The sequence below is a fragment of the Pseudocercospora fijiensis genome (assembly GCF_000340215.1).
Source record: "Pseudocercospora fijiensis CIRAD86 unplaced genomic scaffold MYCFIscaffold_5, whole genome shotgun sequence".
NCBI classification, from domain to species: domain Eukaryota; kingdom Fungi; phylum Ascomycota; class Dothideomycetes; order Mycosphaerellales; family Mycosphaerellaceae; genus Pseudocercospora; species Pseudocercospora fijiensis.
In genome coordinates this window covers 1,667,023-1,690,741 of record NW_006921536.1, presented here as the reverse complement: position 1 = coordinate 1,690,741, position 23,719 = coordinate 1,667,023, and the positions used below count along the sequence as shown (strand labels likewise).

The 23,719-nt window shown below is 50.9% G+C and overlaps 7 protein-coding genes across 7 annotated transcripts; 3 read left to right on the top strand and 4 right to left on the bottom strand.

The window, feature by feature from the left end:
• Positions 1 to 211: 211 nt before the first annotated feature.
• Positions 212 to 1,712, top strand: MYCFIDRAFT_97292 (uncharacterized protein; the record flags this gene model as incomplete). The annotated part of the gene is made up of 2 exons (XM_007929207.1): positions 212 to 590; positions 649 to 1,712. Coding segments are annotated over 2 exons (1,443 nt in total), but the record flags the coding sequence as incomplete, so codon positions are not given.
• A 1,255-nt stretch (positions 1,713 to 2,967) lies between these two features.
• Atr6 (ABC transporter, PDR-type) lies at positions 2,968 to 7,599 on the top strand (the record flags this gene model as incomplete). Its single annotated transcript, XM_007929206.1, has 3 exons — positions 2,968 to 3,204; positions 3,265 to 7,202; positions 7,260 to 7,599. The coding sequence occupies 3 exons, from the start codon at positions 2,968 to 2,970 to the stop codon at positions 7,597 to 7,599; spliced, it is 4,515 nt and encodes a 1,504-aa protein (XP_007927397.1).
• A 306-nt stretch (positions 7,600 to 7,905) lies between these two features.
• Positions 7,906 to 9,538, top strand: MYCFIDRAFT_203831 (uncharacterized protein). The gene is made up of 7 exons (XM_007929205.1): positions 7,906 to 8,730; positions 8,784 to 8,800; positions 8,870 to 8,930; positions 8,990 to 9,025; positions 9,080 to 9,099; positions 9,153 to 9,307; positions 9,363 to 9,538. The coding sequence occupies exons 1-7, from the start codon at positions 8,074 to 8,076 to the stop codon at positions 9,395 to 9,397; spliced, it is 981 nt and encodes a 326-aa protein (XP_007927396.1). The 5' UTR covers positions 7,906 to 8,073; the 3' UTR covers positions 9,398 to 9,538.
• Positions 9,489 to 13,122, bottom strand: MYCFIDRAFT_207966 (uncharacterized protein; the record flags this gene model as incomplete). The annotated part of the gene is made up of 17 exons (XM_007929204.1): positions 12,840 to 13,122; positions 12,188 to 12,780; positions 12,031 to 12,153; positions 11,934 to 11,954; positions 11,789 to 11,905; positions 11,500 to 11,742; positions 11,349 to 11,471; positions 11,238 to 11,315; positions 10,631 to 11,205; positions 10,264 to 10,602; positions 10,087 to 10,219; positions 10,038 to 10,060; positions 9,988 to 10,005; positions 9,799 to 9,950; positions 9,631 to 9,774; positions 9,549 to 9,585; positions 9,489 to 9,505 (listed from the first exon to the last, which is right to left on the bottom strand). Exons 2-17 carry the CDS (start codon positions 12,352 to 12,354, stop codon positions 9,489 to 9,491), a joined length of 2,310 nt encoding a protein of 769 aa, XP_007927395.1. The 5' UTR covers positions 12,355 to 12,780; positions 12,840 to 13,122.
• On the bottom strand, positions 12,061 to 14,378 carry MYCFIDRAFT_87072 (uncharacterized protein). The gene is made up of 3 exons (XM_007929203.1): positions 13,784 to 14,378; positions 12,840 to 13,719; positions 12,061 to 12,780 (listed from the first exon to the last, which is right to left on the bottom strand). Exons 1-3 carry the CDS (start codon positions 13,944 to 13,946, stop codon positions 12,378 to 12,380), a joined length of 1,446 nt encoding a protein of 481 aa, XP_007927394.1. The 5' UTR covers positions 13,947 to 14,378; the 3' UTR covers positions 12,061 to 12,377.
• A 1,652-nt stretch (positions 14,379 to 16,030) lies between these two features.
• On the bottom strand, positions 16,031 to 16,792 carry MYCFIDRAFT_78716 (uncharacterized protein; the record flags this gene model as incomplete). Its single annotated transcript, XM_007928968.1, has 1 exon — positions 16,031 to 16,792. One exon carries the CDS (start codon positions 16,790 to 16,792, stop codon positions 16,031 to 16,033), a length of 762 nt encoding a protein of 253 aa, XP_007927159.1.
• An 858-nt stretch (positions 16,793 to 17,650) lies between these two features.
• MYCFIDRAFT_203829 (uncharacterized protein) lies at positions 17,651 to 19,988 on the bottom strand (the record flags this gene model as incomplete). Its single annotated transcript, XM_007929202.1, has 3 exons — positions 19,880 to 19,988; positions 18,242 to 19,830; positions 17,651 to 17,926 (listed from the first exon to the last, which is right to left on the bottom strand). Exons 1-3 carry the CDS (start codon positions 19,974 to 19,976, stop codon positions 17,651 to 17,653), a joined length of 1,962 nt encoding a protein of 653 aa, XP_007927393.1. The 5' UTR covers positions 19,977 to 19,988.
• Positions 19,989 to 23,719: the final 3,731 nt, after the last annotated feature.

The following is a 23,719-nucleotide window of genomic DNA, read 5'->3' as shown; positions in this document are numbered from 1 at the left end:
TTCCTCGAAAGTGCCCCGGTTGGTTATGATGCGCCGCACTGCGCTGCTTCTGCTTCTGCTTCTGCTTCTTCCTGCTGACAATCCTCTCCTCGGTTCTATGTTTGCGTCGCACCACAAATACGATCCACGACACCACCACGTCGACAACAGCTGACCTTGACTGGCTGCGGATGCGCTGATCAAGGCCATGGAGGTCACTCAGGAGCGAGCGCCAACTTTGGTCTCTCGCTCGCCCGAAAGCGTGCAATGGCCCTCGGTGCCCAGACATGAACCAATACCGCAAGCGAACGATATCACACTGCCCGATTTGAAGACTGTCTTGAGTCCAGAGTTCGAGCGCATGTCTTCGCCGCAAATCAGTAACCATCCTGCATCACCGACCTCTGTCAGGAGTCTACCGCGAATCGATCCGGGACACGCATTGACAAATGGAGTGCATAGAGGAACAACAGACGTATCTATGGCGAGTCCGGCAGAGAGTGGAAGCGCAATGAGCACGGAAGACAGCACGGCGCGGTCTACAAGTGTGTCAATGGAAGATCCAGATGTACGCCTTGCTGCAGAGGCCTTATCTGGACTGGGAAATCCAAGTGAGCAACGACAACAATGGGCAGGCATTGCGCTTGTAAGATTGCTAATGATAGTTAGGCTTGATGCACGGCGGCAGAGGGCAGGGCAGGCACATGGCAAATGGAATGCGACTTTCGGACGAGCCTGAACCTTTGCTTGAGCTCATCGCCCAGGCGCATCCTTGGGTCGGCGGAACAATCAAGACGTCTCTGGCAGCTTATTCTACTACAAAATACTACTCTCCGCGGTTCGTGCGTAATAGTGCGGGCTTCGTGGAGCGCAACGTGGGAATGCCGCTTGTGAATACTGTGAACGCGGTGGGGGAGAAGACAGGTCTCGATAGTCAAGTTCGACGATACCTGGACGCTCGCCGGCCTGGCGACATGGAGCAAGGTCGCGATGCTAAAGCAGATGCCGCATCAGATAATGGCGAGCTAGCCGGAGCGCGCCAAGAAGAACAACTGCCACCCTATGGATCTAGCAGGCCACCATCATATCGCGAAGAGGCTAGTCCTGTTGGGCAAGGACGATATTCTCATGAGGTGAAAATGCAGGTGCGACCTGCCAATGGCCGTAGCTGGTCCTCGCAGCTGTTTGTCACAACATCTGGACTCTCGGTGGCTCTCAGCACTGCTTCACGAAATAGCTTGAAATTATGTCTCAGGCTCTTGCAGGACTCGGCCATGCATGTGCAAAACCTGACGGAAGCATTGTCTTCGATCCTGCGAGACTACGAGACAGCTCGGGAACAGCAATATCGAAGCGACAATGCGTCTTTGGAGAAGGGACAGCGACCTGGCACACCTGAACGGTCTGAGGATGCGAGACGACTTGCGGAGCACATCAAGAGGACATGCGATGATATCTGGCAAAGGTTGCGTCAGGTTTCAGAGGCCGTGTCCACGTATGCCGGCGGTGCACTGCCCGAAAATGCTCGCGAATTCGTACGGAGTCAACTCATGTCGCTTCCTCAGCGCTGGCGCGTCGTATCGGACCAACAGTACGCCGAGTCGGAAACCAGTCGAAATGCTCGGCGCATGATTCACTTCGCGGCCGAAGGCTTGGACATGATGAGCCAAGTTTCGGGGGTGCTCCAAGCAACGCTCAACTCCGCTGAGCAGTGGCTGGCGCGCGTCGGAAGGAGCGATGAACACGACGCGATGCGTGATGGGCCCAGCACTACTGGTGATCGCTCTGAGACAGAAAAGTGGTAACAAAAAGGCGAGTGCACGACGAGAGATGTGCCAGGAGTTTGGCCGCTCGTATATCTGCGAGGATACAGAAAGCATGGAGTGCAATGCGGCACGGCAGAGCCCAGCCCAGCATGACCACGTGCGAGCGCCGAGCTGCTGATCAATCGCCCACGCCACGTTGGGCTCGGCAGATGAGATGGCACGAAAGTGTAATTGCGCAAACGGCTCGGTAACGGCTCGTGGTGTACTGTACAGGGCTGGACCTGGACCACAAGCGCATGCTGTCATTATTGCCCTGCACACCAATGCCACCGATGAACAACCACTTAATAATGCAGACGTCAATACCAGTCGGCGGTCGCAATGCCAGGATCGATAACTGGACGATCGGGGTTCGGAGTTGATTGCCCATCTGAACTTCAGCTCGTCGCGTTGTTTGTTGACACCGGGCTTGGGCAGAAAGCACGGACGCAGCGGCTTCGAGACACAGCTGCACATCGGTTCATCGACAGACGGGCTCGGGAAGGGAAAAGAACCAGCTTCCTACGATGTATGCATGCTGGCAGCAGTGTACATAGTGTGTACTTAGAACCCCATGTGAAAGCTTTGTTATTATTAATATATCGCCAATATCATGACATCGAACGGCCGCTTTCGCCACAAGCATCCCATCAGCCCTATAACCACCGCTGTCATGCCATGTGCCGGGTGTTTATTATGGACAGACAGACACCGACCGCTCTTTTGAAGCTAAGCTGGCAAGTGGGGAATGCATGCACGCCGCCATGGCCCATGATGAGCTTGGATTGATTTGCACGGGTGGTCAACTTCCCTGGACCCGGCGCGGCAAGGTCGAGGTGGCAAGGGAAGCCTTTTCCTGCACCTACCGAGGCCCACCACGCGGAATAGTGCCTCTTTTCGAGATGCTTGCCCCGTAGCGAGGGTGAAGGGTGAAGCGAAGCGCATGGAATGGTCGCGGCGAATGCACGAGTTATGCGAGCTCCACTCCCGATGTTCAGCGGCCTAATGCAGGATTTCTCGCAAACAAACATGGACCACGAGTCTTCCTGGCCCTTCTGCTTCCTCGTCTCTCGTGCGCTCTCTCCGCCGCTTTGTGCTTGCTTGTGCTTTCGGTGTAGCAGATTTGGAGTTGGAGATCGGGTCGAAGGTCGCTTCCTATTACCGGGCGAGCGCTGGGGCCGACATGATGGAGAAGTCAAAGGTGGAAGAGGAAGCGGAGGACTTCTTCCACCTGAACCGCCCGGCACATGCACATGGAGCCGTGACTGGCAACACACACGAGCCCTCCTCGAACGCTCAGGCAAAAGAGGCACGCCTTGCGCGCGAAGCCATCGAGGAACATGAAAAGGTCGAGGGAAAGGCAGAGACGGACAGACATGCCCGGGCCAAAGGGAGTTCGGATGAGGATGACTATGCGCCCGTGTCGTCGCGGTCGTCAACGGACGCATCTGCACGTGGCGTGAATGTCGCATATGCGCAGAGAGAGTTTGCCACTCTGCAGCGAGAGATCAGTGGGATAAGCCAAGCTCAGAGGCAGTTGTCCCGGACGCAGAGTCGGAAGAGCGGCTTGAAAATTGGGGTCACGGATCTGGAGAAAGCCGTGTCACCAGCGACGAGCGAGGACGACGAGCCTTTCGACTTGGAAGACACGCTTCGTGGGAACAAGCGGCTGGAAGAAGAGACCGGAATCAAGCACAAGCAGATTGGTGTCATCTGGGACAAGTTGACTGTAAAAGGAATGGGAGGAGCTAAGATCTACGTCCCGACCTTCCCCGATGCTTTTACTGGATTCTTTGGCTTTCCCATCCGATTCGCGATGGGCCTGTTTGGATTGGGTAAGAAGGGCGAGGAAGTCAACATCCTGTCCAACTTTTATGGCGTCGTGAAGCCCGGCGAGATGGTGTTGATCCTCGGCAGGCCAGGCTCTGGCTGCACGACTTTCCTCAAAGTGATTGCGAATCAGCGGTTTGGATATACAGATATCGGGGGAGAAGTCCTTTACGGTCCATTCACTGCGAAAGAATTCGAGAAGCGCTATCGTGGCGAAGCAGTCTACTGTCAAGAAGACGATACGCATCACCCCTCGCTCACGGTTGGTCAGACCCTTAGCTTCGCATTGGAGACGAAAGTCCCCGGAAAGCGACCTGCTGGTCTGAGTGTGGGTGAGTTCAAGGACAAGGTCATCGACATGTTGCTTCGAATGTTCAATATTGAGCACACCAAGAACACCATTGTAGGAGATCCCTTTGTGCGAGGTATCTCCGGAGGTGAGCGAAAGCGCGTTTCCATCGCGGAGATGATGATCACTGGCGGAGCGGTTTGCAGTCACGATAACAGTACACGTGGATTGGATGCATCGACAGCATTGGACTACGCCAAATCTCTGCGTGTCACCACTAACATCTACCATACCACGACCTTCGTCTCGCTCTACCAGGCTTCGGAGAACATCTACTCGCAATTCGACAAGGTCATGGTGATCGACGAAGGACGACAGGTCTTCTTTGGCCCGGCTCAAGAGGCGCGATCTTATTTCGAAAGTCTCGGCTTTCTTCCAAAACCTCGACAGACGACGCCTGATTACTTGACTGGATGCACTGATGCCTTCGAACGAGAATATCAGGAAGGTCGAGACAGCTCAAATGTGCCTTCCACTCCTGATGCTCTTGTTGAGGCATTCGAGAAGTCGCAATACGCAACTCAACTGCGTGATGAGATGGCGAAATGGCAACTCACAGTCAAGGAAGAGCAACATGTTTACGAAGACTTCAAGACTGCAGTTCTGCAAGGCAAGCGCCATGCGCCTCAGAAGAGCGTTTACAGCATTCCTTTCCATCTCCAGGTCTGGGCTTTAATGAAGCGGCAGTTCATCCTTAAGTGGCAGGATCGCTTCTCGCTAGTCGTATCTTGGATCACCTCCATCGTCATCGCTATCGTCGTTGGTACCGTCTGGCTGCAGGTTCCCAAGACTTCCGCTGGTGCCTTCACTCGTGGCGGTGTACTCTTTATCGCATTACTCTTCAACTGCTTCCAGGCTTTCGGCGAACTGGCATCGACCATGCTTGGCAGACCAATCGTCAACAAACACCGGGCTTACACTTTTCATCGCCCAAGCGCGCTATGGGTTGGCCAAATCTGTGTCGATTTGGCTTTTGCATCTGTGCAGATTCTGGTTTTCTCAATTATGGTATACTTCATGTGTGGTCTGGTCTACGACGCAGGAGCATTCTTCACCTTCTTCTTGGTTATCATAACGGGATACTTGGCCATGACGCTGTTCTTCAGAACGGTGGGATGCCTATGTCCTGACTTCGACAGCGCCATAAAGTTTGCCGCAACGATCATCACACTGTTCGTGCTGACTTCTGGGTACCTGATTCAGTATCAGTCACAGCAAGTTTGGTTACGATGGATCTTTTACATCAATGCACTGGGTCTGGGATTCTCAGCGATGATGGCAAACGAGTTCTCAAGGCTTGAATTGCAATGCGAGGGAAACTACTTGATTCCCTCTGGACCTGGCTATGGAGACATTGAGCACCAGACATGTACCCTTGCTGGCAGTACTGGCGGCAGCGCGACAGTCTCAGGATCCGCCTACATTGAAACTGCATTCAAATATGCTCCGAGCGATCTCTGGAGGAACTGGGCAATCATAGTAGTTCTTGTCACAGTGTTCCTAGTCGCCAATGTGTTCTTGGGAGAATACATTAAGTGGGGCGCAGGAGGCAAGACTGTCACATTCTTTGCGAAGGAGGATGGCGAGCGGAAGAGGTTGAATGCTGCACTCCAGGAGAAGAAGAAGAACAGGACCCGCCGCAAGGAGGACACTGCACAGGGCTCAGAGCTTTCGATTGCTTCGAAGGCAGTTTTGACATGGGAAAACATCTGCTATGATGTTCCTGTGCCAAATGGCCAGCTTCGATTGCTGAAGAACATCTACGGATATGTCAAGCCTGGTGAACTCACGGCTCTTATGGGAGCGTCCGGTGCGGGCAAGACTACTCTCCTCGACGTGCTGGCGTCCCGAAAGAACATCGGAGTGATTACTGGAGACAAACTCATCGATGGCAAGCCTCCTGGCACGGCCTTCCAGCGTGGCACGAGTTATGCCGAGCAGCTTGATGTGCATGAAGGCACACAGACAGTGCGTGAGGCGCTGCGCTTCTCTGCAGATCTCAGGCAGCCGTACGAAACTCCAAGGGAAGAGAAGTATGCATATGTCGAGGAGATCATTGCGCTCCTGGAAATGGAGGATATCGCCGATGCCATTATCGGAAGCCCCGAAGCTGGCTTGGCAGTTGAGCAGCGCAAGAGAGTAACCATTGGCGTAGAGCTTGCTGCTAAGCCTGAGCTGCTACTTTTCCTCGACGAACCTACTTCTGGTCTGGATTCGCAGAGTGCTTTCAACATCGTCCGATTCTTGAAGAAGCTTGCCGCGGCTGGCCAGGCCATCTTGTGCACAATCCACCAGCCCAACGCCAGTCTTTTCGAGAACTTTGATCGTCTGCTCCTGCTTCAGCGTGGCGGCGAGACAGTATATTTCGGCGATATTGGAAAAGATGCGATAGTTCTGAGAGGATACTTCTCTAAGTATGGCGCTGTCTGTCCACCAAATGCCAACCCAGCAGAGTGGATGCTGGACGCTATTGGAGCTGGTCAAGCTGCCCGAATAGGTGACAAGGACTGGGGGGAGATCTGGCAAGAATCCGAAGAGCTGGCTGCTACGAAAGCGGAAATCAATCATATCAAGGAGGAGCGCATCAAAGAAGTCGGGTCCCTTCCACCAGTTGAACAGAAGGAGTTCGCTACGCCACTGTGGCATCAGATCAAGCTTGTGTCGACTCGGACCAACAAGGCCTTCTGGAGATCACCGAATTACGGGTTCACGCGGTTGTTCAATCACGCCATTATTGCCTTGCTCAGTGGTCTCATGTTCTTGAATCTGGACGATTCTCGCACTTCACTACAATACCGTGTCTTCATCATCTTCCAGGTCACAGTTCTGCCAGCCTTGATCTTGGCACAAGTTGAGCCGAAGTATGATCTCAGCCGTCTGATCTACTACCGTGAAGCTGCCAGCAAGACATACAAGCAGTTTCCGTTCGCACTCAGTATGGTCATTGCAGAGATACCTTACAGCATCCTTTGCGCCGTCTGCTTCTTCCTGCCGCTGTACTATTGCCCGGGCTTCAATTCAGCTCCCAATCGGGCTGGGTACAGCTTCCTCATGATCTTGATCACAGAGCTCTTCTCCGTCACTCTTGGGCAGATGATATCTGCTTTGACCCCGAGCACCTTCATCGCTGTCCTATTGAATCCATTCATGATCATCGTCTTCGCCCTGTTCTGTGGCGTCACGATCCCCAAGTCACAAATTCCCAAATTCTGGCGTGTTTGGCTGCACGAGCTTGATCCGTAAGTCTGCCTTTTGAACACGATGAGCTTTGAGTCTCACTGACACACATCCTCTAGATTGACACGCCTCATTTCTGGGTTGGTGTCCAACGAGCTCCACGGCCAGGGCGTCGTATGTACTGACGTCGAGCTCAACCGTTTCACAGCGCCAGCTGGCCAGACGTGCGGCGAATACATGGCTGACTTCTTCAACGCTGGTGGTGCAGGATACATCCTCAACAACCAAACTTCGGATTGCTCGTACTGTGCTTACCGCGTCGGCGACCAGTTCTACACACATCTCGGAATCTCATTTGCGACGCGGTGGCGAGATCTTGGCATCATGGTTGCATTCATCGGCAGTAATTTGGTCTTGTTATTCATTGGCAGTAGATACCTTAACTTCAATCGAAGGTAGATTGGAAAAGGTGGTTTGATTTAGAAAGCGGATGGATTTGTTTGAAGCATAGCGTGGCGTGGGAGCGAGCGTTTTTTGATCGGTGGGAAATAGACTGGCCATGGTACTCGCAGAGCGCTCGCAGGCGACCGTACCATCCTCCATTTGGGCTGTGCTCCGAGTGAATGAAGACAAAGCCTTGGCAGACGGTCACGTGCGGTCATGAATGCTTTGCCGTGTTCAAGTACCGGATAAAGACTTTTCCGGCGGCGACAACAACACCAGCGCTCACGAGTCACGAGATGCTCTGAGGCGCCGATCCAGGACCACGAACTTGCACCGACACATCTGCCGTACTGCCGCAGCTCTGGTCGTAAGCACCCTGCAGTATTAATCAGACACAGGCGAGTGTTCATATAATAGTTGTCCGACTCCTGCACGTAGCTTTCTTTCGAACCATCTTTCTTCCTCCTACACATCGTATATACAGCAGCCATGGCCACGCCCCAGACCACCGAGCAAAACACCCCCCAACCATCCAAACGCCAGTACGATCCAAATTTCACCCAACATGTCATCGAAACCTGCGGCCCCAAAACCAGCCCCCGCATGCTCCAAATCTTCTCCTCCCTCACCCGCCACATCCACGACTTCGCCCGCGAAGTCGACCTCACGCCCGAAGAATGGCTCGCCGGCGTGAAATTCCTCAACGAAACCGGCAAGATCTGGGCGGAATCGAACGGCAAACGCAACGAAATGCACCGCTTATCCGACATCATCGGTCTGGAATCCCTCGTGACGGAAATCGCCAATTACGTGCAAGTCGACGAGCCAGACTACATCCCGACTTCTGCGGCAATCCTCGGACCTTTCTGGAGTCCCAACGCTCCTTGGAGGGAGTTGGGGGAGAGTATTATTCAGGATCCTCCGAAGGATGGGGTGGTTACGTATATGCATGGGATCATACGTGATTTGAAGACGAAGAAGCCGATTCCTGACGTCACGTTTGATATGTGGCAGGCCAGCAGCAACGGGAAATATGATTTTCAGGATCCCGAGAATCAGAGTGATAATAATTTGAGGGGCAAGTTTCGGACGGATGAGAAGGGGGAGTATAGGCTTTACTGTCTGAGACCGACGGCGTATAGCTTGGTACCGTATCCCTCCCTGCTGGTTGACGACACTATGCTGACAGTTTTGAAAAGCCTACGGACGGTCCATCGTACGCAATTCCCTTTCCCACCTCACATCGTATAGGACTATTGCTAACCCTTCTTGGCCTGCTTTTTAGATATGCTTTGCTCCAAGCGATAGATCGCCACCCGATGCGTCCTGCGCATATACATCTCATGGTATGAATGCGTCGCCATTCTTTTTGACCATGGCAATTCTAACGACGTTTCCCTTTCAGATCACCAAAGAGGGATACAAGCCATGCATTACACAGGTGAGAAAGATTACCGCAGAATGGACGGGGACATGCTCGCTGACGTGCGAATAGATATACCCTAAAGACGACCCGGAAATCCTCCCCATTCCCCTTTGATCTTGATTTCAAGCTAATGGTCATGTAGATGGCTGGCAACCGACACTGTGTTCGCCGTCAAGGACGATCTCGTTGTCGACTTCGCACCTCTCGAGAAGCTTCCGGAGAATATGCCACCTCACAAGGGTCCAGGTGGTCCAGCAACGAGAGAACTCGAGCTCGACATTGTCCTGGCTCCTCTTGGTATATGGCGACAATTGTCCATTCATCAACAGGCCGTGACGCTAACAGTCTGCAGGAGAACCCATGTCCAACGCCAAGCCAGTGTTGTAGACTTACTATGATTCAAGGCATGGTGGAGGCCATCAACGCAGAGATGGAATCATAAAGCATTTGCATAGGCATTGGCGTGGCGCATTGAATATCACTTTCGTAGCGAATCTGTACGACTTCAATTGACGAACTTTTACTGCTATACGTCAACTCCTGTCATCAGCATGCGCAACTGTGTCGAGCTCTGACTACGACTTGGCAAGATTTTGAAGCTTGAACTACGCGTTCGGCACCTCAGCTTGCACGCACAGGAGCAGCGGAAGCAACATTGCAATGGTGTCCGAATAGAGTGCGGAGGCGCCAGTTCTGGTGACAGAATGAGCCCATACATTCCCCAAAGCATTGATCCAAAGTTTCGCCCAAGTACAAAAGAAAGACTACAAAGCGGCCAGATCTGTCACCAAGACTCGGAACGTTCTGAATACAGTCTCCCATTTCGTTTCAGGGAAGTTTGTTGCTCGGAGAAAAATGAATTCATGAATATCGGCATAAGAGACCCCCTTTTCCCCCCCCTTCTTTTCAGCATAAGCCGAATTAAGAAAGAAGATCAGCCCTCACTTCTCACATCCATGTTGGGCTATTATAAGAACTCCTGAAGACAGACCATGCTGATGTGACGAGCGGGCAAGACGAAACAAACAAATAAATCTACAGTCATCAAAGCTACCAACGAAACAACCCAAATCCACAATCCATCTCCCAACAACCCCGCGTGGTCCGCCAACCAATCCTTCACACACCCAACCTCACACAGTCCATCTCCTCCCTCCCATCTTCCCCTCACTACCCATCCAAATACTCCCCCATGACCTTCGACAACGCCTGAATCCTACCATTCAAAGTTTTAACCTGTAATCCAAGATCACTCTTCTCACGCCTCAACTTCGAAATCTCTGCGTTTTTTTTTTTTGCGTTCGAGTTCTTTCGTTTTGCTTTGGAGTTGAAGTTGATGTTCGAGGCGGTGGATTTCGGGCGTTGGGAGGGGAGAATGAGATTGGGGGAGATGAGGTGGTGTCGGGATGGGGAGGAGGAGTCTTGCGCGTTGAAGCGTTCCGGAAGGGATTTTCGGGTTTTTTCCCCCGTTTTTTGAGCTCGTCGTTGAAGATTGGATGAGTTGACACGGTTTTGAGATTGGATGATGAGTTGTCTTGCGAGTTCGACCTCGCTGGAATGGGTTTTCTTGGCTGAAGTTCGATGGTACGGGACTTGGATTTGGACTTGGGGTACGTCGACCGTATGTTACCGAAGAGGCGGGAGTCACTGGTAGTCTGGAGGAGCGTGGAATTGGCATGGGACTATTGAACTGTCGAGCTGGTGTCCGTGGAGTGAACGCATGCCTGATCGGACGTGGTGAGGTTCCGGAGATGTCGACTAAGTCATTGGCGATTTTTAGAGCGACCTCTTGCATACGCTGGTAGCTCTGCCCGCATTGGCGACACATTGAGACTTTGGCCAGTTTCAGAGTTTGTTCCTCGATTGCAGATTGGATCATGTCCTGGCTCGTCTCCATCAAGTCTTCGATCAGTTCGTCTCTTTCGGCTTTCCCAGCCTTGTTGCTCGCCAATGCCCATAGTGGTTTACGGATGCAGCGACGAGTAGGAGATTCTTTGCCCTTGACGACTTCGAAGCTGAGGCATTTCTGCTTGTCCTTGAAGTCCGTGTGGTGGATGGCAGGCTGCTTGTAAGGTGGTGAGCCCATGTTGATCAATGAAGCTCGCTGTTGAACTCGGATCTTTGGGAATTTTAGAAGGGGAAAAGAAGAATTCTTCCATGAAGTGAAAGATCCTTGATACTGGCTGAGACGTGTACTCCTTTCTCAGTGAATGTCTAAGACATTCACCAGCGAGCTGACAAACCGCCAATTCTGAGCACAGTATGGCATAGAACCCCAAGCCTCTTGTTCACAATCACACACTCCCTATCACATTGATGATCCTCTATTCCGGATTACTCGCTCTGGACTGCAGCATCCTCGCAACTCATCTTTCTATCCAGGCCGGGACCAGTGCAGGACTTTCGTCTCTCATCGAAGATAATTTGGCTCAAGATCTGATTGTTGCCAAGGCAGGTCATGCTGGCAACATGTTCGAGTACGCCATAACGATCGAGCAAGTCCAGAGGTGAAGAAAGTCGCATTGAGTTCCGGATTCTCAGGAAGAGCTTGTTCCAATATTCTGTTTACGAGCGTGGTGGCCGTCGTCAAGGCATAGACCAAAGTTTCTCTCGCGAGGTTGCGGCCTAGGGTGTTCATTTGGTCGGAAGCATAGTCAAACGGATCAGACTCAAGCATCGAGCATAGTAAGGTAAAGATGATGATAGTCTTCTGCTGCCGTTTCAGCTCCTTCCTAGTAGCAGAGGCAGGCATACTGTACCTTCTCCTTGCGTCAGAACTTCTTTATCCGCCAATCCAGATCAAGGACAAAGTGATAGTGGGTCGTGGAAGGTATGCGCATACAAGGAAGGAAGGAAGTGGCAGCGAGTGCCCGAGAAAGAGGTAGGTACATGTAGCTCAGGCCACCTCATGCTTCTCTTACACATACTCCATTTCCTCGGCTCGCTCGAACATGGATCGGTAATCTTGCCGATATAGTAGTCGCACACGATGAATGTAACATTCATTCAGTACAGATCACCAAGGAAAAGAAAGATGGGAACGACCGTCTCGCGATGAAAAAAGTCGATTCGATTCTGCAAAGGGCGAATCAAGCTTGCTGTCCCTCAGCTTGTGGCAGTCTTTGCCTGGATGATATCTTATGCTTTTCGTGGTGAATGGCATCGGCCTCATCACACCATCGTGGGCTCGTGAAATCTGTTATGATACACAAAGTGACTCGCAATGACCAGCCTGCTGGTTCGCCGCTGCTAACAAATCTTATCCAACCTTGTTGGATAAGCCGATGGAAATTGACATCCACCACGCCGCCAATATTGCCACTCGTGCTATGAAAATGCGTCATGTGACTCGGAAATGGAGGGTATCTTAGTGGTTGTTGTGGCGCTTGGCATGCTTCTCGAGATGTCTCTTGTGCTTGTGGGCGTAGCCAGCCGGTTCCGATGGGGAGGCGGTGACTGTGACTTCGAGCTCCTCAATGACCATCTCGATGACTTCATGGCCCTTGGTGATGTAGGTGGTGGTGACATCGTCGTCAGCTGGTGGAGCATAGGCTGGAGCTGACGTGATGGCTGGGGCGGCAGAGCTACTTGATGATGCGTAGGCGACAATGATGCCACCCTGAGCAGTCGAGGTGCTTGCTGGGTTGACTGGAGAGTAGCCCAGCGACGGTTGGGTGAAGGTAGCAGGGGCAGAGGTATGTGGCAGAGACGAGGTCTTCACACCGCGGGCGCCCTGGACTGGGTACTTGGTGGCTGGCTCTGGACCGTATCTGAGAAATCGAATAGTCAGCGAAAAGATACCTGTAGAAAACATGCGAAGATCACTTACTGAATTGGAACGCCGACGGGGAGGCCCTCCATTGGTCCCTCGCAGTCCTCCTTCTCGAATGAGTCTGGAGTTTGGAAGGTGCACTGAGCGGCCTCGGAGTCGTCCTGGATGTTGAAGAGCGGGCAGTCGCCAATCAGTCCAGTCTCGCTGGTGCAGGTCTTGATAGCCTTGCCAAGGAACTCTGAAGACTCCCAGCCCATGATGAAATCGGCGTGGTAGCTGGTGCCGACTGGGTCACCGGTGGAGATCAGGAATTGACCAGGCATGCCAGCGAAGTTCTGGGTGGCGTAGATGGTCTCGTAGAAGAGGAATGGGTAGTGGTGGTCGTAGCCGTCTGGGCAGTTACCCTCCTTGACGAGCGATGGATAGGCGACGTGGGATCGGTGATCGGGAGAGTCGAGCTCGCCAGTACCGCAAGATGGGAAAGCCATCTCCATACGGATACCGTCAAGGCAGTTGGCGTCCATCTCATCCTTCTTTGGGAATTGGTGGCGGTAAAGGGAAGCTTCTGGGTCCTTGGCGTAGTTCAAGCAATTGAAACCAATAGCGCGTTGCTGCAGGAAGAACTGGTCGCTCGGGTATGTTGGCCACTTGCTCAATTCCTCATCTGGGAATGTACCACTAAAGTTGCGGTAGGTTGGGTTTCCAGCAATCATGGCGAAACCCTCGGGGAATGGCTCAACGTTGTCGAGGTAAAAGAGGTAGTATGCAAGCATACCGCCGACATTGGGAACCATCTCAACAGTGCCATTCTCATGCTGGAAGTAGATTGGTGGAGTCCAGTAAGCGGACTTGTCCTGAGTGACTTCGCACGACGTGCAGTTGTGCTCTGGGTTTGTGCACTTGGCAAGGTTGTCAAAGGTTGTGTTCAGGCCGAAGTCTAATTGAAGGTAAGCTTGTCTGCGTGCGGGTCAATGAAGTATGGATGATGAAGAGTCACTTACTGCCGCCTCCAAAAATGATGTGAGAATGGTCGGCAACGTCATTGGGCGCGACCAATGGATCCATACGCGCAATACCGGTGGCGGAGCGACATGGCATGCGCCAGAAAGCGGCGACATTGCCTGCGAAGGCCAGAGCGGAAAGGGTGGTGGTGAGGGCGATCATGGTAGCGATAGCGATACAGTACTCGCTCCAGGCGGAATGGAAGTGATGTTGGAGACTGCGGTACCGGCGCAGCTACGAATCCCACTCTTCTTCGCGCACAGCGACGAAGACACAGTCTGTCAGAAGCGTGTTTCGCGTGCTCGCCCGCACGAGGCGATACTGTTTGGTGGTGTTTGGGTACGAGAAGTGAAGCTCGTGCTGTGCTGTGCTGTGCTGTGCTGTGCAAATGGCGCGCGTGGTGATGTTGTGTCGCGAGGGGCTGTACTGGTATGTGCCTTGCGTGAACTGTCGAAATGCTGGGGCTTTGTTTGTTGTGAGTCGCTGAGGTCGATGGATCGGATATGGACAAACGAATGTAACGACGGGGATTGTGAGGCTCTTGGCAACACAATAGCAGTCTGCGTGAAGTATCGACGTCGAAATGGAAAAGAGTGACTGAAGTGAGCGATGCAAGTGAACTGCGCAGCGAGCTGGCCGCGAGCCTGCTGAAGTGGACGAGGCGAGATGGATGGGAAGGCACGTACGGTGACAGTAAATGAAGGCCTGCCCCGTGCGAGACTTTGTAACGAGCGGCGGCATTAGCGCCCGCCGCTAATGCAAGGAACGGTCACCGCCGGCCGCGATTCCGAGATCGTCATTTGGCCTGTTCAGCCTCTGATTGCACCACTCACCCCCTGCAGTGCAGCGGTACGTGTGACTTCACGGCAACGAGCTTCTGCCATCTCATAGGAGCCTCCAGCAGCACACTGATCAAGGCTGGCCCTGCGGCTGTCCTGTGAGACGCGGCAAACGCAGAGAAGGGGGCCGTAGCGATCCAACGCTTCCGCCCCAGTTTTCGCAGAGATCTCAATTTTGCTGGCTGGCAGGGAAATGCCAATGCCAATGCCAATGCCAATGCCAATGCCAATGCCCAAAATGGCCGTGGCTGTGGCTGTGGCAGGGGGTCAGGGGCCAAGGGCTCTTGCGCCGACCTCGTGGTGGAAGGTTTCTTATGACGCAGTTGTGTTGCCTTCAACACATGGATGTGCGGAGAGAACGTGAAGCAGACGGTCACGGTCACCGCTTCTCCAGCGCTGCATCCTTGAAATGCAAGAGACCAGCACCAAGCCGAACCACTACTGTAGTCTGTATCGGAAATGCGTCCAAACTGGGCCTGGCGGGGGACAGCGTGACAGGCATTACTATCGCTACAACTAGGGATGTGAAGCCACCGTGGATTAGCGCAATCGTCCTTGTATACACCATGTAATATACGGGTGTATACCAGGCATCCGACCTCGAGGGCTGTGTACATGGTGTATTACACGCTGTATACACGATACACTGGATGGTGGGCTCCATCACTAGCTACAACAAGAACAGCGACTTCATTCGCTTCGCTGCACACAGTGCATGCACAGCACCTTGATTCGGCACTGCGCACACAGCTGTCCCCGTGCCCTTACCCGAGCGATAAAGGTATCGCACGAAATGAACAATGCCTCGTCAATCACCAAGGCCGGGACCTTCCTTGCACACCTCAGACACCACCACGCCACCAAGCACTGAGGCAGCTAACACAGAAGACAGAAGCCGTTTCACCCACCCCAATGCCTCCGTCACCGCTACCTCGACTCGCTTCGTCCGACATCACAACGGCCATCTCGAACATGTCGTGCCTGCCATTCGCTCATCTGCACCACCTTTCCCGCCGTGTGTAACACTCGAGTTGTATAACGCTGCATCTTATAGGCAGCTCGAAAATTATTGCTGGAGGAGATCATGTCGGCGGTCGCTGCGCTGCCTTAATCTATGCACGTCGATCCACTGGGCCATCTCAAACCACAATCATTAATCTGGATCTTCTGCCACTTCTTCCATATTATTCTGGACCCTCAAGCGAGTCATGCTACTCGATGGCATCTCGTCAATCATTTATATTGCTGCACGCCGATCGATCAGCAGGTTGCACGGCGCACTTCAATGCCATTGTGCTTTGTGTCAAGTTTGATCTGCTGAAAGCTTCTCCGCCTTGCTCGACAGCTGTGGATGCACATCATACCTCCAGATTATTGAGACGACGCGGTGCCCACGCTACTGTCCGATCATATGCCCAAGAAAGCGACAATGCTACCAAGTGCCGCAGTCAATGACCACGCTGTGCGGCAAATCCGACTGCGGGTGCCTGCCCCAGTGACAGTCGCAGTGGCCGCATCCACAATGCTGCCAACTGCGCTCTCCGAGATGCAGCTCGTCGAATCTGGACAATCTTCTTGCGAAGCGCTTCCTGACCAAGAGCTGGCAGACGTCGTCACTCTAGCTGTCCGACTTTGCATCTCGGCCGAGCCAGAAGCGCTCTCGAACCCAATCGTTGTCCGGGAGGTGCCGCTTGCGACGACAATTCTTCCTCCATCAGTCAGCCAGATACTCTTACCCGCCGTGGTCATTGTCGTGTCGCTGGCGAGTACAATGTTGGGACCCAACTGAACACTTTGAGAGACCTTCGATGCTGTCCATGTCATCGACTCGAATGCTACAATGGCTGTGTCGCCGTTCACGGCATCCCCATATGCACCGGTGTCACTCGCGGAGGCCTTGGTCACCAACGCGTGAGTCTTTTTCGGATCAACAAGCAATGTTCCCCCACTGCCTTGCAGGAGCGAGGATGTCCAGCGATTCACGATCCAGCTTGTGTTGTATTCATATGATGTCGACGGTGTGACTGTCATAACATAGTAGGAATCCGTGACTGGCATGACTCCCGAGTTGCTCGCATCGACCACGCTGGATTGAAAGCTGTTTCGCGAAGTAGACCAAGCGTCGAAGTCTCCGTGGCAAGAATTTGCGAATTCCTGACACCTGGACATGCATCCTGAATTCCCCGATGGACATATCGTTGAGAATGTGTAATTCCCATATGTAGCCAGATTGGCCGAAGCCCCCGTCACGCTGGCATTTCTTGTGGCTGGAGCGGTGATCAATGTCGCTGGTATCGTTGCTGATGATGGCAAGATCGAATATGTGCTTCCATTTCCCAACGGAACCGGTGGTTTGACGTTTACTTGTATTGTTCGCGATGTGCTCGTTGCGGTCGTTCTATTTCTCCAGCCGCTCGTTTCCGCAGAGACTGCTATGCTCAAGGCTTGCGCGATAATGACCTACCTTTTCATTCCTGCACACGCGAATGAATACCGTCCTTGTGCACGCGCGAATACGGAAGTAGTACAGAAAAATTGGGGACTTGAAACTAGAGATGCAGCTTTGTTAGTAGGCTGCCAGCAGAGCGCTTATACAACCCCGGTCCTTTCGCCAAGGTGTGGTCCTGTCTTGGCTTCCTCAACTCCGCTACATTGCTCGTTCCAGCCAGCTCAATCGGGATCTGCCCAGTCGGCGATGCTGATATACGAGAGAAGGGAAGTGGAGGTGGTGTTGATAGCTCAAGTGACTCGTGTGTGTGTGGTTGATGACAAGCGTTCGATGATCGAACTCTCCTTCGGAAGGATTGCTATTGAATTCTCTTGGCATCTTGGCATGCACGCACCCCTGACCATCATCACCCGCGGTGTCGCGCTTTGACTTGCACCGTTGCAGACAATCCAAATGTTGAACCATGCTGCGATTTGAAAGTCTACAGCATGACTCAAGATCAGGATGAAGGATTGCATGGGAATTCCAATTGTTGCGCGAAGAGTTCTACCCAGCTATCATCATCCAACATCGTTCACTCATCTGCCCATGCGACTTGGAATACGTCGGAGCGGAAGTGCTGGTGGTTGCACCTCTGGACCTGCGTTCTCTCGCTGCGACCGCTCGCCTCGAGCTCCATTGTTGGCTTCTGTTATTGGCGTGTCTCTCGACTGTCCTTCAATCGAAAGGTCACGCATCACGCTGTGCAAGGCCTCGCGATGTGGCTGCGCTGTTTGCATGGCCATGCTCAGTCCCTGCCATGGCACTGAGGCCCACACCTCGTCACCAAAATCATCAATGTAGAGATACCCAGCCTGAAGTCCCGCATCAGGCAAGGACGTTCTCGGCGGAGCATGAAGAGGCCGACCATCTAGTCGAAATCTCGGCAGCACAGGCCCGGGATAGCGAGGTGCGGGTTCGTTGGGCGCAAGACCTGCTGGTCTTGGAAGTACAATACCAGGATGTCGATTTTCATCAAGCCCTTGCTATGGGTCGTTGGTCCCGTCAAGATCCATATCGTCTGTTTGGTCTATGCGTGCTCGCCTTCTGGCGCGCCTGGTCCCACGAATCCTAGAGACTTTCTCTTGTAAGGCGTTGTCGATTGTACTCTCGTCTGCACCACCTAGTACTCCTTCGTTCTCCAGCTGACCGAGAGCTTTAGGGAGTAGATCTGAGGCAATGGGATCTTGAGGCGAGATTGCCAGAGCTTCGTGCAAGGCGACAGTCGCTTCAAAGTACTGATCCAGCTCCATCAACACAAGACCTTTGGATGCAAAAACACTGGCGTCTCGCAATCCCAACCGAATGACTTCCTCAAATTGCTGGAGTGCCTCCTCGAAGTTCTCGGCTTTTCGGAGAGCATGTGCTAGGTTTAGGCGCGTGCTTGTGTATTGGTTTGGAGGAGCACCAGTCTTATCAGCCAACTCGAGAGCATTCACAAAATGTCGCACAGCTATTTCGTAATCATCCTCCAGATATGCGACGACGCCAAGCTCGTTCACCAAGGTTGGATCTGTTTGACACAGCTTGAAAGCTGCAGCGAGGTATTCTCGCGCAATGTTCAAATTGCCGAGCGCAATCTCCTGCATCCCCAGGAACATCTGGGGAAGGTGCGTGCCCTGGAAGAGTCGCGCAGCTGTGCTGTAGGCTGCAATCGCCTGGTCACTTTCACCTTCTGCAGCAAAGGTGTGCGCGAAGCCTATCCAAGCAGCTCCAAAATGCGGATCCATCAGACTGGCTTTGGAGAAATAAGAGCGAGCTTCATTGATACGATTCGTAGCCAGATAGTAGGTTCCTACAGCAAGCCAGGTGCAAGGCTCATCCGGATGGGTATCGGCCAGGTCATGGGACAGCGAGAAAAGTGCATGGTTGTGGTTGAGCTGATGTAGCAGAGACAAGTGGAGCGGCAGGCATGCAAAGTTGTAGGGATCGGACTCTAGGATCTGGTTGGTCAAGTTGACTGCTTCCTGGTAGCGAGAGCTTGTGAAGGCGATTTCGGCTTTTGCCAGGAGTATGTCAGGATTCTGTGCCAATCTGTAATGTGATGACAAAGTCTCGATGGCGGTCTCGAAAACTTCCGGCTGAGTGTACTTCGAAAGCCGAGTCGAGTAAAGATTCTTTGTAAAGTCTGCTGCTTCAGCTGCAGTTTCCGCGTCTCCGGACTCTGGCTGTATCGATTCGAAGTTGAGTGTGTCCAAGAACTCCCATTCTTCGCTGGGGCTCATGAGACTGTTCTTCACGAGCTGGTCGAATGCTTCGAAGCATTGTACGTCTATCCGCACAGCGTCTTTATAGCACTCTTTCGCCCGATCAAAAGCATTCTGCTTCGCGTAGCACAGGCCACGCAGATAGCACATACCGGCCTCGTGCTTGATGTTGGCTGCATCTTCGCGGTCTCGCTCCTCACTTCTGTCCGCCCTGTCTGTCCGACTGGGCAACTTTGATTTCCCATGCTGTTTGCTGGTGAGCCCATTGCTTAAGTGCTGCAGTTTTCTCCGCGCTGCATCTGTGGTGGTGACCAAATGTACTGGGTTCTTTTCGCCTAAAATCTGCAGTGCTTCCTCGTGCCGATTCTGCTTGATATAGCAGTGCGCGGCCAAGTATCGCGATCTTGGAGAGCGCTGTAAGAGATCGGATCGAGTGACGAATGCCAATGCGCGCGTGTAGTTGCCGGCCGCGAAATGTGTTTGAGCGAGTGCGTACGCATCAATGTCGGAGTCTGAACGGTCTCTTAGTATAAGTATCGCTTGCAGTGCATGCGAACATACTCGTCAATGCCAGCAGCTTGTCTCCAACGAAGATGGCTGTATCATACTGGTGTCTATTCAAGGCGTCTTGTCGCCATTTTCTTAGGAAAGTCTCCATGGCGGTTTGATATTACCTCCGCATGTTCTGTAGACTGCTGAATATGCGCCTGCTGCTCATTAGTGCTTGCTCAGCAAGTCGGAGCCGGACTTCATGCACTTACCTATAGAACGAAGGAGGGATCGCGAATGCTGCTTTTGATTGTTTACCATCACATGCTAGCTTGTGGAGCGGGGCGGGCGGGTAGGGAGGCCTATACATACCAGAGGCTCAATGCGGGGTTTCTTATACTTCTTACCGCTATTCCTACCTAATTCTTCGTGTTTAACCTTCTACGACTCGTACTATACTCGCTATCGACTCGTAGAATGCCTCTACGTATCGATTTATCGCTATAGAAGGCTTAGATAATATCTTAAGTCTATAGCGGTACTATACGAGAAGCAATCGTATAGCACCTTATATAAGAGACCGGTTGTTAGATATCTCTTAACATACTTAAACGAAGGCTTAAAAAGTAGAATATTAATTATAGCTACTCTACTTACTATTACCGAGTTAACGATATTAAGGCACTAAAGATCCGGGTCGTATATACCTTCTACGTTCTACGGTTAACTAATAAAGAGGCGGTTCGAGTACTATAGGCGGATAGGTTTAAGATTAGCTAGCGGAGATATTAACGAATACGTTAAAAGCTTAGATTAAAGAAGGCATTATTAATAGATAGATAGATAGAAGCGGAAGAATAGACAGTAGAGGTCTTATAGAAAGAGCTCGAGAAGTCTATAGTAGAGTCCTTTAGCCGACGGTACCTATACACCTATATTAGGTCTAAATATAATATTATTAGTAGAGATCGGCTATATTATATAGCTTCCTTGCTAAATCCTAAAGGGTTACGAGTCCGCCGCGAGCGGGCGCGAGAGCACTATAGAGCGATTATTATACCCGGCCCTAGTTACGCAATATTAATAGATGCTTACTATAAATTCGAGTATTAGGGGATATAGATCTACGTAGCGATTAATATTTACTCGCGTTATATTGTCTAGATCTATATAGGCATTACTAGCCGGACAGCTGTCTCTATACTAGCTTAATACCTTACAACGATCTAGAATAGTAGTATAATGCTATAGATTATTCGATTAGACCGTAGGGTAGAGACGATTCTAGCCGCGGATACTTACTATAAGACTCGCCTTACGACTCGTAGTAACCCGGAACAACCGCTAGCCTTCGAGGACTGCTTTAAATACAGTACGAGTAAGATAAACTAGCGGATTAAGGCATAGTAGCGTTAGTAAGTACCTATACTAAATAGCTAGAGGGGCTATTTCTACGAGTTACTACGCGAGTTACTATACGATGCTAAACTACTAGCGGATCGGATTGCCTTCCTTGCAATCTATATACTAATTATACGTTATAAAGTCCTCGAATTTGTTTACCTCTAGAATAGCTATCGTATCCGGAAGCAGGCTAATCGACTATACGTTATACTAGGTATTCCGTATATTCTATACTATTATCTAGAGCTTAGCGGGTATTCTTATTAAAGTATTCCTATACCTAACGGCGCACTTAATAATATAGAGCAAGACCTTTAAGGATTCGGTATATATTAGATTCTATAGTACAGACTCGCTATAGACTCGCTAATAGACTCGCTAATTCCTAGATCTTAAAGCCTACCTGCCCGAGGCTACGCTTTCTTAGTATAAGACAGCATTGTAGATTTATAGCTTCTCGTATCTAGTAAGTAGTAGCGAGAATAGCGATAATATAGAGCGCCTTTACCGCTCTACCTACTTGCTTCTTCGAGGGCTAGCTAAGGAGTATATAGCTATAGGGTTAGAGCCGGAACTAATAGAGTTAGATAAGCTATTAGCAGTACGTAGTTAGTTAGCGGCGGCTCGGAATTAGGAAGCTAGGTTAATTAAGTTTGCAAATAATATATACTAATCTCCGATCTACGAGCCGGCCGCGAGTATATAGCGAGTCGCTTTTTCTAGTTCGATTTTATTTATAACCTTCTTAAACCTCTACTATTTCTACCTCTATTTATCTAATAATGCCTACTAATTAGGGCACCTATTACACTAAATCAGGCGTCGACTATGCAAAGATATATAGTAAATACCGATACTATTTATAATGCGGCCTTCTTAATCCCGATCTACTAAGCGAGCAATTTGTTCGCGAGCAATTAGTAGCCGCCGCTACGAGTAGCTCCGCGAGTACGGTACGAGGCTTTAATGCGTTCCTCTCTATACCTAAGGCGGCTAATGCTATACGTAATGCTGCTAGTTAGTTTTATAAGCTAACAACTCGAATACTAAATGCTAGATCTCGGAGCCTCTCGTAACGTCTACTAATACCTGCTTTAGCTTTAGCTTTAGCTTTATTAGACCTTAAAGTACAGGCATACTATTGCCGCTATTTAATCTATACTTAGTATATAGAAGTCAAGCTTACGAGTATAACTAAGATATAGTTCTATAGTAAACCTAACCTATATACTACTATTACGGATGCCTAGTCTAACTAGGAATTCCTCGAAGCCGAGATAACGTTTATAGACTAGATTGTCGACCGGATTAACGCCTACGAGCTACTAGATAGTAGTATCGATCGGACCTAGGACTATTATAACTACTTCCTCTATATAGACTTTAATAAAGTAACTAATCAACTAGAGAAGCTAGCAAGTAAGGCGCTTCGATTACTTAGATAGGCTTTAACGGTCTACAAACTAGTAACAAAGTTATTATTAGTCTACGAGATTAAGCTCTATATCTAGACTAAGTAGGAGAAGTATATTAGGATACGCTTTATAGAGCGGAGACGGACACGATTCTAGTATACAAAGATAATTGATTGTTAGTTAGTTACTAGCCTAGGAAACTATATATATTAATCGTCCTAATCTGCGGTAGGATCGATAGTATCCGGAGTAGGATCGGCCGTACTACTATCTAAACCGTAACAACCTCCCCCCTAAAAGGAAAGACTTATATGCCCTCGTATATAATACGCCGCCTAATGCTTCTTAGTACTATATCTGCTAATGCTAATGCTTATGCTATTTGTACTATATCCTATTAATCGTATACTAATGCTTATACTAATAAGTAACTTCTATACTATATCCTGTTAGTCGTATACTAATACTTATGCTAATAGATGCTTTCTACTGCGCTTAGGGGTAGATAGCGACCCGTCGTCGGCCTAGGCGTTAAGGGTATCGCGCTTACGCTTGCGCTTCGACTCTAGGGTCTCTATAGAGGGCTCTAGCCGAGTAACGGTCGGTATAATAGTAGCCTTCTTATAGAGGACGTATAGATCTATCTCCTTAGCGATGCTGTTATATAGGCCTATAACCTTAGCTATATGCGCCGCCGTCTCGTAGGTAGTATCTAGCGCCGCGTTAGGCATTATCTTCTTCGTAAGCTTACTAAAATCGATTAAGCTATCGCTATAGCAGGCGTCTAGGTCTAAAGTGTATTTACCTAGGTATCGATCGGTTACCTCCTATAGGCCGTTAATCTCCTTTTTAGTAGCATTACTAATACTACCGCCGAGAATTGCTAGCGAATCGGCTAGAACTAAGGCGACGGTAGGTAGGTTGCCGGTAGTATCGCGGAGAAAATCGTCCGCAAGGAGCGCTATGTTTTACTTACTAGTCTAAAGCGCGACCTATATTACTACGCGGTTCTAAGCGGCCGTTACTAGCATTATATCTCTACTATCCTTTATCTACGCTATAAGGTAGTCGTAATACTTAGCCTATCGATAAG